We start from the raw sequence: 25262 nt of genomic DNA, 5'->3' as shown, positions 1-25262 counted from the left end.
ACTAAATGAGTACTTTGCGTCTTATATTTAGGAAGGAAGACGTTACAGCTAAACTCATTGAAAGAGGATGTGGTTGACAGGCTAAAAAAAGATTAAGTGGAGGTAATTGGTAGACTGGCTATACAAAAAGTTCTGGATTAGAGGTGCTGGAAAAGCACAGCAGTTCAGGCAGCATCCGAGGAGCAGTAAAATCGACGTTTCGGGCAAAAGCCATTCATCAGGCCCCCACCCCCTCTCCGGCCTATCACCCTCACCTTAACCTCCTTCCACCTATCACATTCCCAACGCCCCTCACCCAAGTCCCTCCTCCCTACCTTTTATCTTAGCCTGCTTGGCACACCCTCCTCATTCCTGAAGAAGGGCTTATGCCCGAAACGTTGATTGTCCTGTTCCTTTGATGCTAACTGACCTGCTGCGCTTTTCCAGCAACACATTTTTATGCACTTAAGGATACTGAATGTTACAACGGTGGAATTTACAGACCATAATTTTACAAACCTCTTTATATATAGCAGCAGTTCTGGGGGCCTAGAAAATTACGAATGTTGCACCGTTCTTCAAAAGAGCGTGTACGTGGATTAACTCGGCAACAAGAGGCCAGTCAGATTAAACTGGTGATGGGGAAGCTTTCAGAAAACATGCTTTTATTAGCAGTCCCTCAGACAAATGTGGATTAATTTAGGAAAGCTGACAAAGTTTGTGAAGGGAAATTATGTTTAAACAGCTTAGTTGAGTCCTTTGATGAGGTAATGGAGGGAATTGATGAGGGCGAGGCAGTTGATGTGGTCTACATGGGCTTCCAAAAGCAATTTTATGAAGTGCAACATAAAAGGCTTGTAAACAATGTTGCAAGCTTGTGGAATAAAAGGGACAGTAGCAGCATGTGTGTTTAAATGGCTGTATGATAGGAAACAGACAGTGGTGGTGAAAGATTATTTTTCAACTGGAAAATGTAAATTGGTTCCTCAAGGGTTGGATCCCTAATTTTTTTAATACGTTAAATCCCCCACTTACCATTGGCTCAGTCCATATTGATTTGCTTTAAACTCATTCAGAAAACAGGGAATATTTATCAGTTTGATATTAGGAAGTTCACTGGAAGATTACTTGTTACAAACTTCCTGTTCTGTGACCTGCACATCCTAAATGCACAGATGATATTCCCCCACCCCCACCGCTTTTTTAGGGTCAGGGCACCTCTTCCCTCTGATCCTGTCCTCAGTCTTAGGGACCCTCTTTCCCCCCAGCTCCCACTCTAACCTGGTATATGCTGTCACAACTAGAGGCTCCTTCAACTAGTTCCTCCTCCACCACTCCCACTCCTCCCCTGACATCTCAACTATTACCTGCACTGAACAACTTCTACCACTAGAAGGAGCTTGGTCAACCTGAAACCAGGCAACTGGTGAGCTTAATATTTTTTGATGTTTAATTTTCATATTTTAAATGTATTTCTTTCATGTTTTTAATTTTATTCTATTTTGAAGTGATTCCCTTCATGAAGCAGCATTTCAACTTTTTTTTCTGCTCAGGAAGGCCCAAAGTAGCTACAGTAATTATATTCAGTGGGTCATTTTTAATAAATTATTGCATCCAGGAACGAGCAACACTACACATGTATGGTTCAGTGTTTCAACTTGTATTGTGTATCTGGGGAAGATGTCCAAATGTTTTAACATTGATTCGGGAATCTATGATACTTAAAAATAACTTTAAGTGAAGTTATGCCGCAACAACTTTAAGTGAGGATATATTAATGACAGAATTGGGTATACAGAATGCAGTTTCAAAATTTGTAGATGGCACAAAATTTAGAAATATAGTGAACTGTGACCACAGTTCCATTAAATTTCAAAAAAAGGCTGGCAGAATGGGCAGACAATTAGTTTATGAAATTTAACAGAGAAATGGGAAGTGATTCATATCTGTAGATCAAATGAGTATCTGGAGTTATCTGTTATTGGTAGTGATAGGTTATTGGTAGTGGCAGAGCAGAATGAGAGAACCTTTAATAAAGCACATGGGATTCTGAATTGTATAAATCAGGAGAAATTCTATTTTAGCATCAGTTGGAATATTGCATCTGATTCTAGTCACCAGATTTTGAGAAAGATGTGATAGTATTAGAAAGGATACAAAAGAGTAGTTCCAGCAGTGAGGTTATGTGGATAGATTGGAGAAACTGGGTGTATTCTTCCTGGGACTCTTTGCTACCTTCTCCCCAGCACACACATCCCACCACCACCACCATCTATCCCTCCACCTCGAGGCTTCCTGCCTCTATTCCTGATGAAGAACGTTTGCCTGAAACGTCGATTTTCCTGTTCCTCGGATGCTGCCTGACCTGCTGTGCTTTTCCAGCACCACTCTGATCTAAACTCTGGTTTCCAGCATCTGCAGTCCTCACTTTTGCCCTGTCTATTCTTCTTGGAGAAGATTAAAAGAGATTTGGTATAAGTGTTCAACATCAAGAGATTTCTGGACACGGTAGATAGGATGCAACATTCTGTTACCAGGGAGAGTGAGGGCCAGTGGACACCAATTTGCTATAGTTGACAAAAAAAAATGATGGCAACATGAGAGGAAGTTTTTCCATGCAACGATTGGCTGAGCTGTTAAATCTGAGAGTGTGTTATCCAGACCTTCAAAAGACAATTGGACATCAGTAACAAGCAGCGTCTCGCCACATTAGGTACAGGTACTGCCCAGGGACAGGCACCCAGCCCATCATTTGGACCCAGGTTGCCTACCAGAGATGCTTGGGGCAATGAAGGGCTTTTGCCCGAAACGTCGATTTCGAAGCTACTTGGATGCTGCCTGAACTGCTGTGCTCTTCCAGCACCACTAATCCAGAATCTGGTTTCCAGCATCTGCAGTCATTGTTTTTACCAGAGATGCTTGCTTCCTCTCCGCATATTTAACTAGTGCCTAGCAGGCCTTCTCTTGCAGTACCAGTTGGTGCATTCATACATCCAGGCAGTTGATAGTTGTTCAGCCATCCTAGGACATGAGCATGGTGTCATACGGGAGTGTACCCATCACTATCATACCTGTATCATACAGCATGTGTCCCAAACACGATACGTCTGCTGTAAGCAGTCAGCCATGTTTGAAAGTCTTTGACGAGTAATAATCAGTGCAGTCCATGGTGGGTGGGTACCCATGAGTACAGCTAGTCAAGGGCAGCATCCTATACCAGTCCCAGGCTTTGGCCAGACTCAGGTGTCCATTGTCAGGGTAATTTTGCAGGGAGAGGTCATTGTCAGTCTACTGTTTCCCTGGGGTCCAGTGCAGGAAGGAACCTGGGTCAGGGACCTGGGTAGGTCTTGGCTGGGTCCCTGTGGTCAGGGACCTGGGTAGGTCTTGGCTGGTCCCTGTGGTCAGGGACCTGGGTAGGTCTTGGCTGGGGCCCTGCGGTCAGGGACCTGGGTAGGTCTTGGCTGGGTCCCTGTGGTCAGGGACCTGGGTAGGTCTTGGCTGGTGCTGGCAGGACATGTCACTTGAGTGGTGGGGCATGGTCATCCTATCAGGTCTATCTACAGAAAATAAAGGGGAGCTGTGGGGAGTAGAGAATGCAGGCAGGTGGAGCCACAGCTTGGGTGAGGGCCTGAGGGAACATGCAGGGAAGAGGACGGTGATATTTACAGTTCAGACATATTCAGGCCCATGGCAGAGGATGCTCACTGGCACCTTCATCGTGAAGCAAAACAAAGTGTGCCATGGAGAAGAAAACAGCTGCCAGCTTACAGTGCCAGCAGGGTAAGCATGTCAGTGGGTGAGGATGGGTACTGCAGCTATGACTGATTCAGTGGGCTTTTAAAGAGGACGAACACTGGCCAGTAACCCATGCACTGGTCATGACACAGTTTAAACAAAGTTCCTACTGCCTGACCATTCTGCAATATGAACTCTGTCAGTGTGTCACAGCCACTGTTGGGGAGTTCACTTGGAGCTGGGCAACACAACCAACTGAACAGACAGGGGCTTCCTCAGGCTTCGGAAAGCCTTAAAGGTTATGCCACTTTGTTCCTCCTGCATCAATGTTACACACTGGCAGTTAGAACACCCCCCCCCCCCTCCCCCCGTTCATTTGTATCTCAGTGCCCCTGAAGTGAGACCAAAAGGGTCAATGAAGCATCTGGTCCCTACATGGAGACACAAACAACCATTTGAACAGTGAAAAACAAATACTTTCAATGCAATTGTGAAATACTTACAGAACAATGTCACCTGTGCCACTGATATACTCTCAGTACATTCTCCTCCGCAGAGCTCCCCTGATGGGTTGGAGGGAGCCTACTTGCTATTGGCCCTTGAAGTTTGTTTCAGCCTTCATTGGGTGACACCATGGGGGTCGTCTCCTGCCTGGGCCTGAGTAGGTTTCTGGTCGCTGGCAGTGGCCTGGGCTGTTTCTCCTTCACCGACTTGCAGAGCTCTCTCTGTGTGGTGCTCACCAGCCTGCGTTCCCACGCTTGAGCTGCACCTAAAGACCCTCCCAAGGTTTCAGTATTGGAGTTGGTAGAGGGTGCAGGGGAGTAGCCTTGTTGATGCTTCCTTCAGAATCTGGACATTTGTCATCCTCAGAGGTTGAGGGCCTATCTCTGGGGGAGACAGTGAGAGAGAGGAGGACTTCACTGCAGATGTACTCAGAATACTGGTGCACCTGTAAGACCCAAAAGGTAGGAGGCATCCCAATCAACTGCTTCATGCCAGTGTTGCAGTGGAATGGTACGTTGGACTTACTTGGTTGCTGGGAAACAAAAGTCTCTGTCTGCACAGGAGCATTCCCAGTCTATTCGGGAAGGTGGGCGGGGTGGGGGGGTTGGTGTCAAGGACCCTCTGCTCACAGCATGAGGACATGGTTGACCTCCTCCTCAAACACCTCCACACACCTGCCCAAGCCAACCCCAACACCTCCCCCATCCACACCCCCAAACTAATCCTACACCTCCCCCACAACCAAACCTCTGTCAACCACCCACACCCACCCAAACCAACCCGACACCTCCCCTACCAACACACCCCATCAACTGCCCCCACATCTTATCCCCTCAACCACCCTCAATCCCTTCCCCCAACCACCCCACCTTCTCCTGAACCACCCTTACTCCTCCCACACCCACAACCTCCAACCAACCCCACACCTCCTCCCCCAACAATCCCCACACACCCCCTCCCCACCTGTACATTGTAGCTCCACTTATTATGGGATGTCTTCACCTAAAATAACATAAAGGGGGTGTGTGAGTGAAGCTCAACAGGATGGCGTAGCTATAGGCCTGGTTCATGTCAAGGAAATGGGTTGAGATGTTCTAAGGGAGTGAGGAAGCAGTGGGAGGGGATGCTTGAAGGTTTGGGAGGACGGGGGGGTAAATTGGAGAGGGGAGTTAAGGTGTTATTGAGGAGGCGGGGAGAGGTCTGAGTTTAAGCCTTGGTGGGAGGGACTGGTGGCTGGGCAGGGATAGAGTGAGTCTAAGAGGGAGCAGGGAGCAAAGGGTGGTATTATTCTGGTGGAGCAGAGATGATCAATGAGCTGCTTGTAACACTGCAACCCGATCCTCCACACCTACAAATGACACTGACCTCGATGGTGATCTCCAATTAAGATGGCATCAATGGGTGTTGTGGTCTGATAGCCATCCTGGAAGATGGCACCTCTGATTTGCAGCATGCCATCTACCAGGGCCTCTAGGTGGAATGTGGTGCCAACTTCCCCTTCGCATCTGTTTCTCCTCAGTCCCCAGTGACAATCGGGCCAGCTCCCAAGTGCCAGTGCTCTCCCAAGTCCAGAAAAGATTTTCAAAGATGATGTGAATGCAAGGGAAGCTGGGGTTAGAGCGATATCCAGTGAGTAGAGGGTTGCTCAGGGAACTGCACATGGTGCCATGGGGCAGTTTGGATGTGAATGGCCCCACAGGGTGGTGTAGGAAGTGACTGAGGCAAGTTTGGTATAATACGGTGAGAAACTTCACTGGATCTATTGGTGAAATTCCCTCCAAAAAAAACACAATGCAACTCTTGCTTATCCGTACCAGTATAGGATTCAGCCCTAGGTTTTTGGACTAGTCTGTGAATCAGCTCTCCCAAGTTTGGCACACATCCTCAGATGTTAGTGAGAAGTACATTGTGGGGTTGACTGTGCTTGGGTGCCTTGGTTGACAATGAATGGTCCTGGTTCATTTTGCTTTAGTTCTGTATGTATTCAAATTGAGATGTGTTGTTTTACTAAGTGCTTTTTAAACATGTGTCTGAATTTCCGTTTTGAAAATTTGAGTGAAGAAGGTGAATAGTTAAGTTCTTTTCCCCAGGCTAGAGGAGTTTAAGGTGAGAGGGCAAAGATTTAAGAGATCTAAGTGACAGCTTTTTAACATGTCGTGCATGTATGGAATGAGCTGCCAGAGGAAGTGGTGAAGGCTGGTTCAAGTACAACATTTTTAAAGGCAGCTGGGTGGATATATGAATAGGAAGGGTTTAGAGGGATATGGGCCAAATGCTGATAAATGTGACTAGATTAATTTAGGATGAGGATTTAGGATATGGTCAGCATGGATGAGTTGGACCAAAGGGTGTGTTTCTGTGCTGTACATCTCTATGATTCTAAGGTAGCTTCATTAATAGAGGAAAATGTATAAAAGAGTCAATGTGCTAAATCTCAATTATCTTAATACTGAAGCTCTGGCTATATTTCTAGTGGAACCATAATATTTTGCATTTTTATTTTGTGCTTTGCGCAAAATGATGTACTGGGATGACATTGTCTGGGATGCTCAATAGGAAGGGGGAAAGGCTTGCTCAGTGGTCCTCAGCTATGGAGGAAAGCAAGGACATTTGAGAGTTTCAAAGTGCAGTAGTATAATGCCTGAAAACTCTCAACCAGTCGTGGAGCAAGAAGGTGTAGCAGCTGAGTGGACCCCAGACAGAATATAAAAGAATGTGTGGTTGAAAAAGTTTGCACAGTAAGGAAGGAAAATATCTGAGGGGGATTTGGAAACCAGAAAAGGAGTTTTAAGTCAAATGCTCTCAGGGATGTCAAAATATGTGTTTGAGATAAATTATAAGTAAGAGTGCTAGGTGAAATGGATATCACTTTTGGAACTCTGATTTCACGATAGACACAGTAAATTCAAGGATAGTTCCCCATTTCTCAGCATGCTTCAGACAAATGAAGTTGACAACTAAAGCTTAACAGTCCTTGTTTTCTAAACAAGCAACAAAAGGGAAGGCATGTTTGCCATCTTCTGACAAAGCACAAGAATTCATTAACAGACAGTGAAGTAATTAAAGAAACAGTAATGGTGGTGGTTGCCTCTTTGTTCAAAGTCTTTAAGAACAAAGAAAAAATAATAATGGCAAATGGCAGTAAGAGAAGAATGAAATCTTTGTCCAAAAATGTCTTTCAGAAACTACAGCAGGACCTGAAGAACTGTGAATGTTTCTCACTGCAGTTCAGTGATGCCATCTACATGACTGACACAGCCTAGCTGATTGTTTTGCGCATGTGACTTTTAAAGATATAACAACTTAACAGGATCTTCTCATAATTTTGCCCTTTAAAGAGAAAGTAAGGAACGAAGGTATTAGCACTGAATTCAAAAGGTACACACTTGAAACCAATTTCCAGTCAAGAAACTGGTTTCCATCACATTTTAGGAGAACACCAACCCTACCTAGCACAAATGCTTTGTTGTATTTTGCGGAAATGATCCTAATATTTCCTCTTTAGTCAGATACTGAATGATCCACTAGCAAGCATTAGTGAATAAAGTTATGGACATTTTTCAGGTAATGAAAGTCGTTAATATTGTCAACTCTATTTGAGCAAGAGTCCTGCTTGTCGAAATCTTTCTCCTCCAATTCAATTCTGTGTATATTGACCTAAATCTCCATGCTGATGTGAAGTAGGTAAGTTGAGGGAAGATCCTGCAAAGGCTTTTAGGTATCAACAAATTGTCACTTTTCTTAAATCAGGGAATGAATTATGCAGTGACAATGCATGGATGCTTGACTTCAGGTTCATTACAGACATAATGTTAAAGTAAACATACTGAACTGTGAACTGCAGAGAAATGTTTGAGACTTAGCACATATAATCACTGCCACGAATGCATTCCAATCGAAACTGAGTCTGTGGTCCTCCCAGTTAAAACATAAAAATAACAACACTGACTGAATCTGGAGAAAAGAAATGAAGGACAGAGATAAATAGTTCCACTGTGAAATTTGTGAAAACCTGAGAAAGCTAGCACAGTAATTCACAGGCAATTTCAGGATTTTGATGTGATGGAACAAATCATCATGTTTGTCTCAAATCCATTTCTTCAAGCAAACATTGGTGAGTTGACTATCAAATTCCATCAGATGTTTGATTTACAAAGTGGTGGAGTAGATATGGAGATAATTACTGTGTAAAATGATATTGAGCTGAAAGTCAGATCAATAGACAGAGATTTTTGGAAACTCAAACAGAGAAAATTTCTCAATCCTACCATCCTGTACTTTTAAAGTGAATGCTTACTTTGACTCCACATACCTCTGTGAGACAGCATTCTCCCCCAAATTAAAATAACCAAGTCCAAGTACCTCACCACTTCAGAGATACCCATTTGATGGACTCAGAGTCACAGATTTGCAGCACAAAGAAAACCTTCCCGCACAATGTCCATCAACTTGTATGCTTTGGCATCGCACGTGGACATCTAAAATACTTATTCAATGTTATGACGGTGTCTTTCTCGACCTCTCTTACAAGCAGTGAGTTCCAGATTCCCACCATCCTCTCAGTGAAAACACTTTTTCTCAAATCTCTTCTAAACCTTCTTACCTTAAATCTATGCCAGCTGGTCAGTGATCCATCATCAAGGGGACAAATCTCTTATTGTCTACCCTATTTATGCCCCTCATAACTTTATACATCTCAATCTCTTCTAAACCTCCTCTGTTTTAAGAAAAACAACCCCGTTCTGTCCAAACTGTCGCCAGAACTAAAACTCTTGAGCCCAAACAACATCCTGCTAAATCTCCTCTTCAGTGCAATCCTCCTCTAATGTGGATACTAGAACTGCACACGGTGCTGTGGCCTAACCAACATTTTATATGATTCCATCAATGTCCCTGCTCCTAAACTCTGCTGTAAATGATATACTTGTCTTTATTAGTCAACTACTTTATCCACCTATAACTTAAGAAACTGGTGTACATGCATACTAAGGTCTCTCTGATCCTCAGTCCTTCCCAGGATCCTACTGTTCATCATCTATTCCCTTACCTTGTTTGTCATGCCCAAGTAAATCATCTCACAATTATTTGGATTGAATTCCATTTGCCACTGATCGGCCTATCTCACCAATTTGACTATATTCTCTTGGATAAAGTCGAAGGCTATTCTCCTCACAGTTTACCACCTCACCAATTTTCATATCATCTGAAAACTTACTGATCAAAGCTCCTACATTCAAGTCTAAATCACTTATATAAACCAGGGTCCCAGCACTGACCCCTGTGGTACCCGACTGCATACATTGTTTTCTGCTGGAAAATAGCTCTCAACCCATCATCCTCTGCTTCCTGCCACTCAGCCAATTGATGGTCCAATTTGCCAAATTCTCTGTATAAGACTAACATCTCTGTACAAGACTAACAGGCTTTAAGGCACTAGCACATAATGTGCAATCACAGGTGTAATGCTGAGACTTGCTGAGTAGCAAATGAAATAAATAATTATATATACTTGATTTTAGATTTATATAGCACCAAAATTAAACTGTTTATTCAGTATTCTGTATGGAATAGATTCTGGGTTGTACTTAAATTGAAAAAGTGATGGTGTGCTTATAAAGGTTGGAGACCCTTATATGTGGTGGAGACCAATCTTCCTCTGATGTTTCTTAAGGAGAATTTTGTTCATTTGAATGCATTGCCATTCTTTCTAACACAGTCACGTGTGCAAAGTAACCTGAAAGGGCCAGCCTGTAATGGGCTTGCATGGATCTTCCAGGTTGCAACTTATAGGGAACATTAGTGAAGACTGTATTCTGTTAGATGATTCTTTGCATTGATTGATAAGATGCAGCTGCCATAAGCAAAGCCAGCAATTGTTCTCCATCCCTAATTGCTCTTGGGAAGATATGGATAACTACATTCTTGAACCATTGAACTTCATCTAGCATAGGTACATCCACAATGTTGTTAAAGAAGGAATTCCAGGATTTTGATCCAGTGACAGTGAAGAAATAGTGACATAGTACCAAGTTAAGACACTCGCTATGTAAGGGTGTAAGTGTGCAAATTAGTTAATCTGAGGGGTGTCTTAAACAGCACCCACTGTGATGATGTCAGGCAGATCTGACTGGAGAACTACTTAGCACCTTCCGAGGGAAGCAGATGCATGTTGCAGATTCCTGATGAGGTTGCCATAACAAAGTTTGACATGCTCAGAAGTTATCAGTCCAGTAGAAACATCTTATGTAACAAACATGCCCTTTGTTCAAATCAAGCAAACTATTTAATAAGGTGGAACTGTGAAGAGTTGCAAGTTGTAGAGATGGAAGGATGGCCCAAAAACTTCAAGGACACGTCTGTTGCTAAAAGAACATGTAAGGGACATGGACACAAATTGGTAACCTGATATAACATATGGTACAAAAGGAATAAAGTCATTATCCCTTAGGAATTGTTAGGAAAGATGCTAACATGTATTGATGAAAGCCACAATGGAATTGAGTCAAGTCTGAAGCGAGCAAGAGATGTGCTCTACTGACTAAATGTGAGCAGCAAATTCAAAGACCACATCAGCCAGGGCAGTGCTTGTAATGAGTATCAAGTTAAGCAAGTTAGAAACCTGCTGATGACACAAGACAAGACAGACCACGGATGGGAAGAGACCAGTTTACACTAACAGAGATTATTTTGTCATTGTTAACTACTGTTCTTTGGAAGTGGACCAACTGCTTTGAATGACCAGCACTGAGATTGTTGAATACTTGAAAGTACACTTCAGTCACTTCGGCATTCCCAACATTATCATGAATGATGATGGCTCTGACCATGAGTTAAGAATTCAGTCACTTAATAAATGATTGGGAAAGTCAACACTGCATATTATCTGTACACTATCTCCCATCAAGTGGAAAGGCTGAGGTGGCAATGAAAATTTATAATGGAATCATAGAAAGAAAGCTCATGTAAATCCTGCACAAATGTATACAAGGCAATCCTTGAGTGGAGAAACACACCTATTGAACGCATGAAGAATAGTCCATTACAAAGATAATGCTGCACCCAAACTACTCTTCCAATTCCAAGTAAAATACTAAGCCCAGGTGAATTGACAAGACTGTTAAACCATTGCCAGAGTTGAGCATTGGAGAGTCAGTCAAGGTGTAAATCTTCAATGCTCTTAACAAAAGCTTGCTAAATGTTAATTTGGGACCTGTATTGATCCAATGTCACTTCATCATATGCAGTGGATGACAATGATCAAATGTACAATGGCAACTGCAGACATAAACACACAGCTGGAAAAGCTTGTCAGGAAGATATAACACATCACCTGCACAAATCAATCATCAGATCCAGAGGTCCACAGCAACTCAACGACAAAAATGGAGTAAGAACAGTTACCAAAGCAACAACAAATAACACAAGAATAATGCACCCCATGCCCCCACCACCAAGTGATGAACAGCTAACAACAACATGCATACTATTAGGAGACCAGCACAATTTCAAGATTGTGTATACAACACACACAGGCTGATGAGAATAACAAACTGCTAATGCATGAGACCAATTGGGTAACTTTGGTAACTCATTGTGCATAATAACATATAAAATATGTATTTTTTGAATAAAAAGTAGGATGTTTGGATTAAAATACAAAGGTGTACAAATGTCCTTCTGTGACCACCTATGAAGCATCCATGTTGTCAGCAACTATGCTTCTGACACATCAGTAAAGAATCCATTCTGACCAGACTGCTGTTTGTAGTTCTCAGAGCATGCGGGATGGTGATGGTAGGATTCAATGAAGATAGGATTCAAGAATGATTCAGTGATGTTTAGATACCACTGAACATCAGTGGTGAGAGTTCGAGTCTCTTCTGTCAGAAATCGACTTGCCTGGAACAGCTTGAGTATTGCATGTAAAGGATGAAGGAAAAAAGTTACGTCATGGTGAAAATGTATTTGTGCTAGAATTGCATTATCAAATTGCATTATTACTTATTCAGAAATGTAAACCCTCCCTGAAATAGCTGCAGAAAAATGTCTAAAGAGTTGTCGGTGGAAAGGCAGTGAAGGACTAATTGCATCATCTGCTACAATCGGACCCATAGACAGCTGTACTTCCATTTTTGTCATAAGAATTGTCTTTGAACGTAGGTACAAAGGAGATCATTATATGGCAATCATCTCTTGCTCACCAACCAGGAAAGATTGCTATAGGATGGCTAGGTACCAACATACTTGTAATTTAAATAGATTAAAAATGCTAACAGTTGTCAGTCTTAAATACAAAAAGTGTTGGCAAAAAGGCAAACCTGCATTTCAATATGCACCTGACACCAAAACCAAATTCATTGCATTCATAAATACTGATTGTGATGTCTCTATTGCATTTCAGATGCTTTTATTTTCAATGTAAAGTCAGAAATGTGTTGAGTCAGATAACTACATGAGCAGCTTCTAAATAATTACCCGTGAGACTTGCTCCATTTATTGCCTGAGTTTTTGTTTCTTTTTCCCTTACCTTGTGCTAGCAACACATGAAATTCAGGATTGAACAGTGTCACAAAGAGTAATTGTCTCCCACAGTGGGATTCAGCAATAGCACTGTAATCACCACAGGGATATATGTTATGAGTCATCCTCAGAGCCTAATGATGTGTGTCTGAACATGATTTTTGAGCATCTCCAATGGATCACTGAGTATTAGTCAGTGAATTGCTGAATCGTGCAGCTTGCATAGTCCTGTTTTGATCCTTGCCCTGTGCTCTGTCAATTCATTTCATCCAGGGTGGGGGGAAATATGTAGGAATAACACTATGAATCCAACTTTGGGGAAGGGAAAGGTGAAGTTGGTCAGACGCCTTCCAGAGTATGTTGGAAGAGGATTCGATACCCTGTTCTGGGTTAGGCTGTTAATTCCACATCAATTCATGTAATATATTTGGATTTTCAGAAGGTGTTTGAAAAAATACCACACATTTAGGCTACCTAACAAGCCAAGAGCCCATTGTGTTGGAGGTAGTATAATAGCATGCACAGAGAATTGTCTAAGTAACAGAAGATAGAGAGTTGGGATAAATGGGGGAAGAGGCATTTTCAGGATGGCAAACCATAAAGTTCTGAGGCAATATTTATTTACATATTAATGACTTGGATGAGGAATGTAAATATACCACAACCAAGTTTGCAGATGACACAAAACTGGGTGTGAAGGCAAGTGGTGAGGCTTACACAAAGAGTCTGCAGAGAGATTGAGATAGTTTAACAACTTGGCTGATCTATGTAGAAAATGTGAGATCATGCACTTTGGCATGAAGCAGAGAGGAACTAAATACATTTAAATAGAGAAAGACTGCAGATTAGAGGGATTAGGTAGCCCTTGTCCATGAATCAAAAAAAGCTAGTACCTGGGTAATAGTAAAGGCAAATGAAATGTTGGCCTTTAAATTCGAAGGAAATGGAGAATAAAAATAAAATAGACAAGCCACTAGTCAGACCACAGTTGGAATACTGTGAATAGTTTTGGATCTCTTCTATAAGGAAAGATATACTGGCATTGGAGGCAGTCCAGAGAAGGTTCACCAGGCTGATACCAAGTATGGGGGATTGTCTTATGAAGAGAGGTTGAGTAGATTGGACCTATCCTACTTATATCTGTGGGAATATAGAAGAATGAGAGGTGACCTTAGTGAAATATGCAAACTTCTAAAAGGACTTGACAGGGTAGATGCAGAACAATTATGTCCCCTTGTGTGAAAATCTCAGACCAGAATGGGCGGCACGGTGGCTCAGTGGTTAGCAATGCTGCCTCACAGCGCCAGGGATCCGGGTTCGATTCCAGCTTCAGGTGACTGTCTGTGTGGAGTTTGCACATTCTCCCCGTGTCTGCGTGGGTTTCCTCCGGGTGCTCCAGTTTCCTCCCAGAGTCCAAAGATGTGCAGGTCAGGTGGATTGGCCATGCTAAATTGCCCATAGTGTTAGGTGCATTAATCAGAGAGAAATGGGTCTGGGTGGGTTACTCTTCGGAGGGTCGGTGTGGACTTGTTGGGCCGAAGGGCCTGTTTCCACACTGTAGGTAATCTAATCTAGAGAGACATTTGCATCTCATAAGAAGGTATAGTGATTGTAATGAGGTCAGCCAGGTGTACCTTTTGGATATGAGTTCCTTGATTGGAGCTGTTAATCTGGTCCACTCAGGGAGCCCTGACTGATAGATATAGACAGGAGTGTCAGATGTCCTGTTCACTCTGAGACCTGGCTCTGAGGAAGCTGGATCAGTGTCAAGGACACTCTATGTGTAAATAAAAGGTGATTTGATGATGGGATATAGGTCTCTATGGAATTATTTCAGAAGGTATAATTTCCAAATAAGTGATCACACATTTAAAATAGAGATAAGGAATTTTTTTTAAAGGGTATTGAATCTGTAAAATTCTTTATCACAGTGTGTAGTCAAGGCTTGGTCACTATGTACATTCAAGGCTGCATTGGACAGAATTTTAATCAGCAAGAAGGTTATGGGTAAAAGGCAGGAAAGTGGAGTTGAGGATTATCAGATCATTCATGATATCATTGAATAGTGGAACAATTTAAGGGGTGAATGGTCTATTTCTGTCCCTACTTATCGTCTTTTAGTCTTAGTCATAAATAAAAAAAATTGGGTAAAGCACTAGTGGCTATTTTGAATCCAAGAAACTGGAAGGAATGAGTAAAAACAACATCAATAAAATCTGTATGCATATTTATTTTAAAATTGCAATATTTTGAAGTTATTTTGGGCTACGTTTGATAATCCCTTAACAATTACGATTAAACTGTGTCCATTTCTCCCAATTCAGGCTGTATGCAGGTAATGAACAGTCAATCCTAAATGTACTGTTAGGTGGCTGAATGCACCGCTCAGACTTGAAAGCTCTAACTCAAAACCAATCAGTATTTATTAAATTAGAAGTGCAATGTGGTTGAACCAAGTTGTGGAATTTATTGAGGAACTCATTCTAATATGGCAAAGGATGGAATACAGTCAAGTGACACTGTTTATATCTTTGCAATCGTGAATTTGCTTACCTGTCCAAAGCATTCTAGACACAATACCACCCATTGTTACCCATCCAGTGCCTGAATACTTATCCATAGTTACAGGGGCCAAAATTGTCAAACAAAATTTTCAAAAAAGTGGAAATGCACAGAATGTGCAGATTGATCAATGATGACGTCGTCAAGCTCTAGTGTATTTATCAATTTGGACAGTGCACACTGCACATTCATTGCCATTTTATAGGTATTATAAGTATTTGTTTCCACACTGTAGGGAATCTAATCTAATCTAATCTTAATTCACCTCAGTAAAAGTCTATCAGGAAGAACATATTAAACCTGATGATCAGTTCACCTTGTGATTCATGGAATCTCGCTGCCTTGTTTGCCTTCATAATAGTGATTGTGCTGGAAATAAATGGACATTTCAACATGTTGAGGGCATGTTAGGGCACTTCTTTTAGTAAATGACTTGTTCCAATATATTAGACCGAGAACAAATGTACCAGTGTTTGCACAGGACGAAAGAGCAATGTGAAACTGAAGAAAGATAAAGGTCTCATTCTGACCCTGAAAAAACTGAGATTAATTTTGTTCCTTCTTTTCTTAGTTTATTATACTGTTCCTCCAGTAGTAAGTCTTTGTATTTCATAAAAATATTGTTTCATATTTTATTGAATTTTAACTTACACTTCGTGTAGCAGATATCCAAATATTGAATGGTTGGAACCTAATCCAAGACAAAGCCTGATGACTGTTCATGAATTTGCATTTGCGAGGCTTTCTGAGAATGTGCTCCTGTAACAATGTGACTTTAATGTGGTGGTACAATCTTAGGACACTGGACTTGAAGATCTCCTGGTTGCACTGAGGGCCTTCCCTCAGGAGGTGCACAGGAAGAAGAGATGGGCTTTACACACAGGGGTTCAGAAGGTACTGCTGACATTACCCTCAGAAGGCAAGAGACCGGATGAATTGCAGAGGACAGTGCCAGGGCCCGAACCCTGAGGACATGGATACAGCTCTGCAGAATCTTCAGGGAGCTCACACAAGTGGTCTAATTTAATGAATGAACCTTCAAATACCATTTCTCAACAACGTCCCCAGTACTCTCCCACACAGGGTCAATGCACTACTCTTACATCTACTGCCAACCAACAAGCTCTATCAATCAGAGTTCATACTTAACATTCACAGCTTCACCTTACCCGAATACACAGACTGGTAACCTCACACTCACTTTCACAGCTTTCACCTGCTGCCAGCTGTGTAGCTGTGACAACTGTATCCCCCAAATATATAGTATTACACTTTCGGATATATGTCCTGTTCTCTTGTAGGGCAAGATGATGCATAACTTGAAGCAGCAGAAGTTAACCAGTTGGGAACAGGTCTGGCTGCAAGTGGGAGAAAAGATGTTTGGTCTCAATAGGCCAAACATTAAGGTAGACAAGTCCCCAGCACCTGATAGGTTCTATCTCTGAATGCTGAGGGAGTCAGTTAAGGAAATTGCTGGGGCCTTATGTGAAGTTGGTTGATTTAGATGTAAAATGGGAAGAGGCTCAGTTGGTGCACAAGTACTGGTTGGGCAGAATGGTCTGTTTCTGTGCCATATAATAAAGGAATGAGCATTATTGGCTCATATTCTGACAGTGACAATATTCTCACACCTAACCTACCCCATCACATCTCATGTCTTCTGATGCAGAACCTTTGTGGACAGGTACTTCTCACTCCTCGACCTTTCCTCAACATTATGTGGCTTTCTCCTTTCAAATACCCTTGGACTACAACCTGGCCAGTCAATGGTGAAAGATCACCAGATGAAGAGCAGGAAGAAGCAACATCACTGGGAAAGAATAGAGAAGAATACCAAAGGAAACTGATAGAATGCACAATAAATTTCTTGGCACATTGACAGGAAGCTGTCAAGGAGCATGGAACAGTTCAAGTGTAACTTTCTAGAGTCTTGCACAAAGGGCAGAGCAGAACTTCAAAGATTTCAAACATAAAATGGCACCATTGGTGTGCACTATACATTTTGTGTGGTAGCAGGATGTTCATTTGTGTGCATGCTGTCGATATGTGGGTGGCCTATATTCTGGAGTCATGAGCCTTGTTACCAAAGTTTAGGCCTTGTTGTCCAGTAGTTTATTTTGTCGTACAGATTTAAGTGGCTATGGTACGGTTCAGGTTTTCACAGAGTGAAAACATCATGACTGTGTCAGAGTGTCATGCATTGTCCTGCATTAATCTCCACATGTATACCTGCTGGAGAGTGATGCAGTGGAATTATTTTCAGGTTTACATCTCCAAGTTGATATACAGTGTTTGCAAAGCAATGTGATTAAGAGAGGATGTTACCTAAAGTGTCTAGTTCAAAAATGGCATGTTATGACAAAGTTTCATATTGTTTGGTGTGAAGATTTGCCTGTAATACTCACTGCACATGCACCAATGCCCCCATCAATTAGAGGCTTGGTATGACACTTGCCAAAAATACAACTTGAGTATCATAGATACTGTTTTGGACCTCTGTGGCTACTGATTACATCCATAAAGTGCACATACATTTTGACCACTTGTTTTTAAGACTTTTTCCGATGTCAGTTGGTCGTATCTCCCTTCGTTGTCTCAATAGGCCAAACATTCAGGTAGACAAGTCCCCAGGACATGGTGAGTTCTTTCTCTGAATGCTGAGGGAGTCAGGTAAGGAAATTGCTGGGGCCTTGTGTGAAATCTTTGTATCCTCTGTAGTAACAGGAGATGTCCTAGAGGACTAAAGAAAAGCCAATGTTGATCTTTTGTTTAAGATAGGTAACAGGGATCTGGAAAATTACAAGCTAGTGAGCTATTCATTACTGTAAGGAAATTATTGGAGAAAATTCTTAGGGGTACGACTTACTCGTTTGGAAAAACACAGACTTATTAGTAATAGCTAGCACAGCTTTGAGTGGGGGAAAGTCGTGTCTCACAAACATGATTGAGCTTTTTGAGGAAGTGATAAAGATGATTGATGAGGGCAGGGTGGTAGATATTGTATACATGGACTTTAGCAAGGCCTTTGTCAAGATCCATGAGGCAGGCTGATAGAAAAGGTGAAGTCACATGGCATTCATGGTGAGCTGGTAAAATGGATGCAGAACTGGCTTGTAAAAGAGTGTTTTTCTGACTGGAGATTATGACCAATGATGTTACACAGTGATCAGTGCTGGAACCCAGGTTGTTTGAAATATATATATTTAAACAATTTGGAGGAGAATGTAGGTGGCCTGATTAGTAAGCTTGTGGATGAAACAAATATTGGGAAACTGTGGATAGCGAAGAGGACAGCAGAATATAGATAGGCTGAAGACTTAGGGAGAGAAGTGGCAGATGGTGTTTAATCCTGATAAATGCAAGGTGATGTATTTTGGGAGATCTAATGCAGGAGGGAAGTATACAGTGAATGGCAGAACTCTTAATAGCATCTACATACAGAGGGATCTAAGCATACAGGTACATAGTTCCCTGAAATTAGCAACACAGGTGGGTAAGGTGGTCAAGGGGCATATAGCATGCTTACCTTCATTGGTCAGGGCATACAGTACGAATATTGGCAAGTCATGTTGCAGCAGTATGCAAATTATTAGGCTACATCTGGAATATTGCACATAGTTCTGGTCACTATACTATCAGAAGAATGTGAAGGTTTTGGAGAGGATACAGAAACAGTTTACCAGACATTGTCTGGTTTGGAGGATATGAGCAATGAGGAGAGAGGGGACAAACTTGATTTATTTTCACTTGGGCATTAAAGGATGAGGGGTGACCTGACAGAATGGATAGTCATGGTCATTTTCCGAGGATTTTGGTTTAAAGTAAAAGAGAGAAAGTATAAAGGAAATGTGAGAAGCAAGTTTGTTTTACACAGAGCTTGGAATGTGCTGTAAGAGGAAGTGGTGGAGATAGATACAATAGCAATGTTTAAGAGGCAACTTGACAGATGCAGAGAGTAGAGGTATACAGACTGCATCAATGCAAAAGATTAGTTTATAATTGCATCATGTGTTGGCACAAAGTTGGGGAGCTGAAGGGCATGTTCCTGTGCCAGAGTGTTCTTTGTTAATGATGAACTGCAAAATCCTAGTTCAGAAGAATTCTAAGTTCAGCCAATATAAGTCAAAATGGAGGAGACCCAGCCAAAATCAATCCTTAGCTTCCAGTTTCCTGAAACTTCAACATACCACTGTTTTCCCCTGTGAATATTTCTGACTCAGGTTAGCTGCAATGCTCCAGTGAAGCTCAGCACCTCATCTTCTGTTTAGTTTTCTTACAGTCCTCAGGACACAACATTGAGTTTAACAATTTTGGAGTTTGAGCATATTCCTCCATGCTGATTATCTACTCCCACATCCCAGGTCCTGTATGAGTTGCTCCCAGTGCACTCATTCCAGTTTCAACTGTTTATACTTCCTATTCATCTCTCTTCCTCTTACCATCAGCAAATCCTTAGTCTGCTTCTCCTTCTTCCTCTCGCTTTCTCTCTCTCTCTCTCTCATTCTCCCTTTCTCCCTTCACCTCTCTGGGAACCACCTCCATTTATTTGACTCACTCCTTTTACTTCCCCAGCCCACTCTGTCATCAGCATAAGTACCACGATTTCTCAGCTGCTTTCAATCCTGACAGAGGATCACTGAACTCGAAACATGAACTCTTCTTCTCTCCACAGTTGCTGCCTGTGTTTCTCCAGTACTTTCTGTTTTTGTTTAAACTAATGGATTAGCTGCCTTTCCACACCACTATATAAACAATACGTTAGCTTCCTTATCAGTGACTCCACTGATGGTAAAATATGACAAGTTCCAACATCTGAGAGGAACTAAGAAATATTACTGCAGCGTTTCTTGTCGGTTCAATGTTTCAGCTAGTTCATAATCCCTTCCAATATCTCCCGTGAAACCATGGCTTACAGTAATCCATCTTTGAATATTTTGTACATTTGAAAAGCTGTCTCACAAGTTTGAACACATCACAAATTCTCTTTTCTGATGATTGTGTGTAAGAAATGACTTGTTAATAAGTTCATCTCACATTAAGATAAGGACATCAAGATTTCATAGTTACTTTGTTTTAAAATAAATGGAAGGCATCACATCTATTCAGTGCAAAATTTCTATTTCACCAATCATTTTCAAAATTAATGTTTAAAACCTGTGTTTAAAACATGATTATAGATTAATGCTGTCTTTTTTCCTCTCTCTCTTCAATCTAAAGAAAAGATCAAGGGGATGAAGCTACCAGGTTTGTTGATGTTTCTCTGTTTTACTTTTAATATTTATGAAAATAGATATGATCTACTTTGAGGAAAGCTGTTAATTGCAATGCTAGGATTTCAATAGGTCATCTTTTCAGAGTCTCTTTGATTTTTAATTTGTAATAGGTTTCTTGCATTGTTACTCATAGTAAGTCAATTGTGGTACATGCTACACAGGGTCTACAATGTCACCTAGCAATTACAGTTGGCACCTGTGGTGTTAGTGGACCCTCTTGTTATGTTCAGACATGAAAATCTGATTAGCTGAATAACATTCATATATTGAATGTCCATGTAAAATGTTGTCACACCAGGAAGCAGAAAATGTAAGTGTACTCATTATTTTAATGTATTAACTGGTGCTGAATTAGAAATTTGCACATCAAATAATAATGCTATGACCACTCTTGGGGGAAGTTTTATTTTATTACGAATGATTGAGAGTTAAGCATAGTCAGACAAAATTTTATGTTTATTATTTTCGAATGGGTAAAGTGTCAAGCATCCGAGAAACGGTGTCCTAATACTGGGAAAGACAGAAACAGCAAAATTGCAAGTGTAGCTTGGCATTGCCAAACTCTGTGGTCCACATTGCTGGTAGCAGTGGAACCAAGGTGTTACAGGTGCCCAGCTGCATGAGGAGCACTTCTATGCTGTATATGCATAGGCAGGGAACTTGTAACATTATAATTGTCTATAATACTAGCATGTAATAAATATTGTGGTTATTGTGTTGTTTTTGGCAATGTTGTATTTTTATGATGTAATCATCATGTAAGACTGATTAAGAAGATCTATGCTAGTGTAATTGCTGGATATGGAAGAGCAAACTGTCGTTGAGAAATATAATGGTGCGATAGGTCTTTAAACAGTTGAAAATGGTCATCTAAATGTCGAATGCAGTGGGCAGCAAGCTGTTCCAGTCCGAAAGTGGACTACTTGACAAACTGGTAAAAGTTCCCATGTAGACATCAGCACAGGTGTCTGAAACAAGCCTTCAGCCACTTTCATATTCAAGTTAATGCTTGGATTGCAAAATTAGTTTGTGACTCCAAGCACTTAACTGTCAAGCCATTGGTTCTGCATTCAACTTTATTTAAATACTTGTTCACATTAAATGCAGGGGTCAACCAACAATATCCTCCACTCTTGATTCCCACCTCCAAACTAGGTTCAAAAACCTGAGTTGACTGCGTTTGCTTTCCTGAGATCTGTAAACTGCCTCTGCAGCCATAACTATTGTCTGTAATTTCTTGGTAACAGGTAAATGAAGCAAACAGACCAAATATCCATGGTTCTGTCATAATAAGCACATATGGTGTTCTCTGAATTAGGTTAGCATCCCAATTCAATTAATATGCCTGAGCTTGCATTAAAGAAACACTGTACTTCGATGCGCTTGATGAATAAAAACTCTTCTCTTGCCTGAACTAAATAATGGAGTCCCAAAAATCAGTGCTGTGGCACCAACTATTAAGGATCTACATTAATGACTTGGATGAAGAGAATGAAGTACTCAATTTTGCTGACTGCATAGATAGATAGGAAAGGAGTTTGTGTGGAGGATGAAAAGGGTCTGCAAAGAGATATAGATAGGTTACGTGATTGGGCAAATGTTTGTGATTGGAGTATATTGTGGAAAAATATGAGGCTTCCATTTTATTGAAAAGCAAAATATTTCAATGGAGAAAAATATTTATAATACAGAGTGATCTCTTTGGTGTCCTTGTGCTTGAATCACAAACTGTTAGTATTTAGGTACAACAAGTAATAAGGAAGTCAAATGGAACTTGGATCAATATACAAGGGAGCTGGAGGATAAAAATCTTGCTATCAGTAGGAAGGAATTGGTGAGAGTACATTTGGACTACTATGTCATCTTTTACAAAAGAACCTCCAATCAACATATACAATCTAAACAGTACTTCAGTTGTAGTTAAAATCAAACTAGTATTTCCAAAAGGCATTTGACAAGATGCTACATCATACACATGAGTAACAAAGGTTATTACTTAAGAGCACATTGTGTAGGGGGTAAGGTATGAGCAAGAATAGATTTATTGGCTAATGAGAAGAAGATTGGGATTAAATAGATCTTTTGGAGTTGCAAGCGGTAACCAGTGGAATGCCACGGGGATCAATCCTAGAACCTCATCTATTTGCAATCTATATAAACATGTAGATTAGGAGACCAGATAAATGTTTGTTAAATTTTTTAACGACACAGAGACTGTAGAAAAGTAAGTTGTCCAGACAAGGTGGAGAGTCTGCATGGGGATAAAGACAGGGAGACAGTGAGGTCTGCAAATGCCGGAGATCAGAGTTGAGAGTGTGTTGCTGGAAAAGCACAGCAGGTCAGGCAGCATGTGAGGAGCAGGAAAATCGACGTTTCGGGCTGGAGCCCTTCTTCAGGATGGGCTCCAGCCTGAAATGTTGATTCTCCTGCTCCTCGGATGCTTCCTGACCTGCTGTGTTTTTTCAGCAACACACTGTCAATAGAGATAAAGACAGCTAAGTGAATACACACAAGAATTGACAGATGGAGTATAATGTGAACAATTGTCAACTTGCCCACTTTGGCAGAAAGAATGGAAAATCAATATGTTATTTAACTAGAGAGGGATTGCTTAACCCAGTGTTATAGAGGGATCTGGATTTTTTGTGCATGAATCACAAAACGTTAGTATGCAAGTACTGCAAGTGATTAATGGAATAAATATTTCTAAATTAACCTGTTCAGAGATGTTATGACACACCTCTGGAGCAGATGTGACTTAAACCCCTCAGTCAAGAGATAGGGGAATGAAGGGTAGACTGATTGCAGTTGTACCCCAGGTATTGAAGAGACCATATACTGTGTGCAGTTTTGGTCTCCAGATTTGAAAAAAAGAACACAGTTGCATTAGAACCAATTCAGAGGTTCACTCAACTCACTCTGGTGATGAAAGCATATCATATAGGGAAAGGCTGACCAGGTTTGGTCTGTGGTAGAAGGTAATGGAATTTATTCAGAACATTTTCAAATAATACTGAGCTTGACCCAGTCTGATGGTGTCATGCAGCCTTGAGGTGAAGAATCAACTGAGGTTTGGCACAGTTTCCTGATGAGGACATGTCTTCTCTGCCTGTAATGGTAAAACACTTAAGAGTTTATGAGTATAGTTGTATATAGTTACTATGATGCAATAAACTGTATCATGGTATATGTGACAATATTAAAATCAAATCAAATCAAAACTTGGTATCAAAGACAACTGCCTCTTCTGCTGATACTTATTCACAGTCCATTCTCCTCCACAGACAATGGAACATCCTCTTTGACTACTATTGAAAGGAGGATTGGAAGCCATCTGCCCCAATATCGAGCAATACACTGTACTACACTTTGGCAAAAGTAGGCACAGTTGTTCAAAATGCAAAATGACCAATAGTAAAAAGTGCCCAAAAGAATCTGAAGAAAAACAAGAAAAATTCTTTTTCAGATAAGAGAAATACCACATTACCATGTTAAGTGTTATGAAGGTGTAAAGGGTACTGTACTTTTAAGAGAGCGGAAAAGCTAGCAAGGACTTAGAAAAGCATACAGAGTACTGGAAAATTTAAAATGCAACATTTGGTCCAACAGCTAGACTAGATGGGTTGCCTGGATACAAAAACAAATTCAAATTTGGCCGTTCAGTTTAAATCATGCCCCAAAGTACCAAACTCCAATTAAGTTTGGATTTAGTGTTCTAACAATATTAAAACCAATGAAATGATCAGCTGCTTTGGGATATAAAACCAGGAAAAATTGAACAGTTGAAGGAGAAGTACTGAGCCACCAACACATACAAACTACCCACAGAAGAGCTCTCTTAAGGGTACCTTTATCTATCAGTGACCTGTGAAGCAGAATCCCTAAGAAGAAGGAAAGAAAACAGAGGAAGATACAAAGAGAAGATTCAACAGCTGACTGGTTTTGAAATTTGAATTTTTATTGGGCCAGTATTGTAGAAGGGAAAGTAAAAGATAGGTTAGAGAAAGGAGTTGTAAATAGTTGTTAGTTAATTATTCTCTGTTAGACTTTAAAAAAAAATTGAAGTTGCTAGTTTTTACTTTAAATAGTGACTTTTGGGATAGCCCTTTCCCTCTTGAAATTTCACAGATTACTGCACGGAGTAAACCTTTTCAATGTTGCTTGGGGGCAGGGGAGTTTACCCCGTGTCGTTACATTAAGAAAGGCTCAGCTAGTCAATCAGCAGCTGAAAGAGATCAGCATAGGCATGTGGAGACAGGACCATCATTGTAGCTGTATTCTCAAGTGAAAAGGTAGCTAGACATCTAGAAAGAGAGCTCAGTAAAGCCAGTTACACTTGGGTAGTTACACTTGGATAGAAAAGAGCAAATCTGGTAAAGGTTCAGCATTATAATGAATAATCAGCAGGGACTTCAATAGGAAACTTAAATCACCAATCCTCACTTGCCATACCCAGAACAAATTGTCACTCCTGGGATATCCTGAAATGGGCCTACATCCCTGACATTGGTGGTATCTTTAAAAAGCTGGACATGCACAGTAAGTATGGAGCTACCCTGCACAGTTCCGGACATCTGTCCCAGTCATTGCAGACAGAGGGAAATCATTGCCTTACTTGTGAACAGGATCCTGAAGGCTCTGCTGAACAGGGTCTTGCAGAAGTAGGACCTACTCTTCCCCCAGCACCAA

The 25262-nt window shown here is 41.1% G+C and overlaps 1 protein-coding gene across 1 annotated transcript in view; it reads left to right on the top strand.

Annotated features, from left to right (window-relative positions):
- The window catches only part of kcnq3 (potassium voltage-gated channel, KQT-like subfamily, member 3), a 424966-nt gene that overhangs the window by 339648 nt on the left and 60056 nt on the right, over positions 1 to 25262 (top strand). Inside the window, exon 9 of the mRNA XM_072570436.1 lies at positions 20518 to 20544. Coding sequence (XP_072426537.1) covers positions 20518 to 20544 — 27 coding nt within the window. The remainder of the gene's footprint in view (positions 1 to 20517; positions 20545 to 25262) is intronic.

This window comes from Chiloscyllium punctatum, chromosome 5 (assembly GCF_047496795.1).
Source record: "Chiloscyllium punctatum isolate Juve2018m chromosome 5, sChiPun1.3, whole genome shotgun sequence".
Lineage (NCBI taxonomy): Eukaryota > Metazoa > Chordata > Chondrichthyes > Orectolobiformes > Hemiscylliidae > Chiloscyllium > Chiloscyllium punctatum.
The sequence above is the reverse complement of the archived record's forward strand: the minus strand, read 5'-3'. Positions and strand labels throughout refer to the sequence as shown.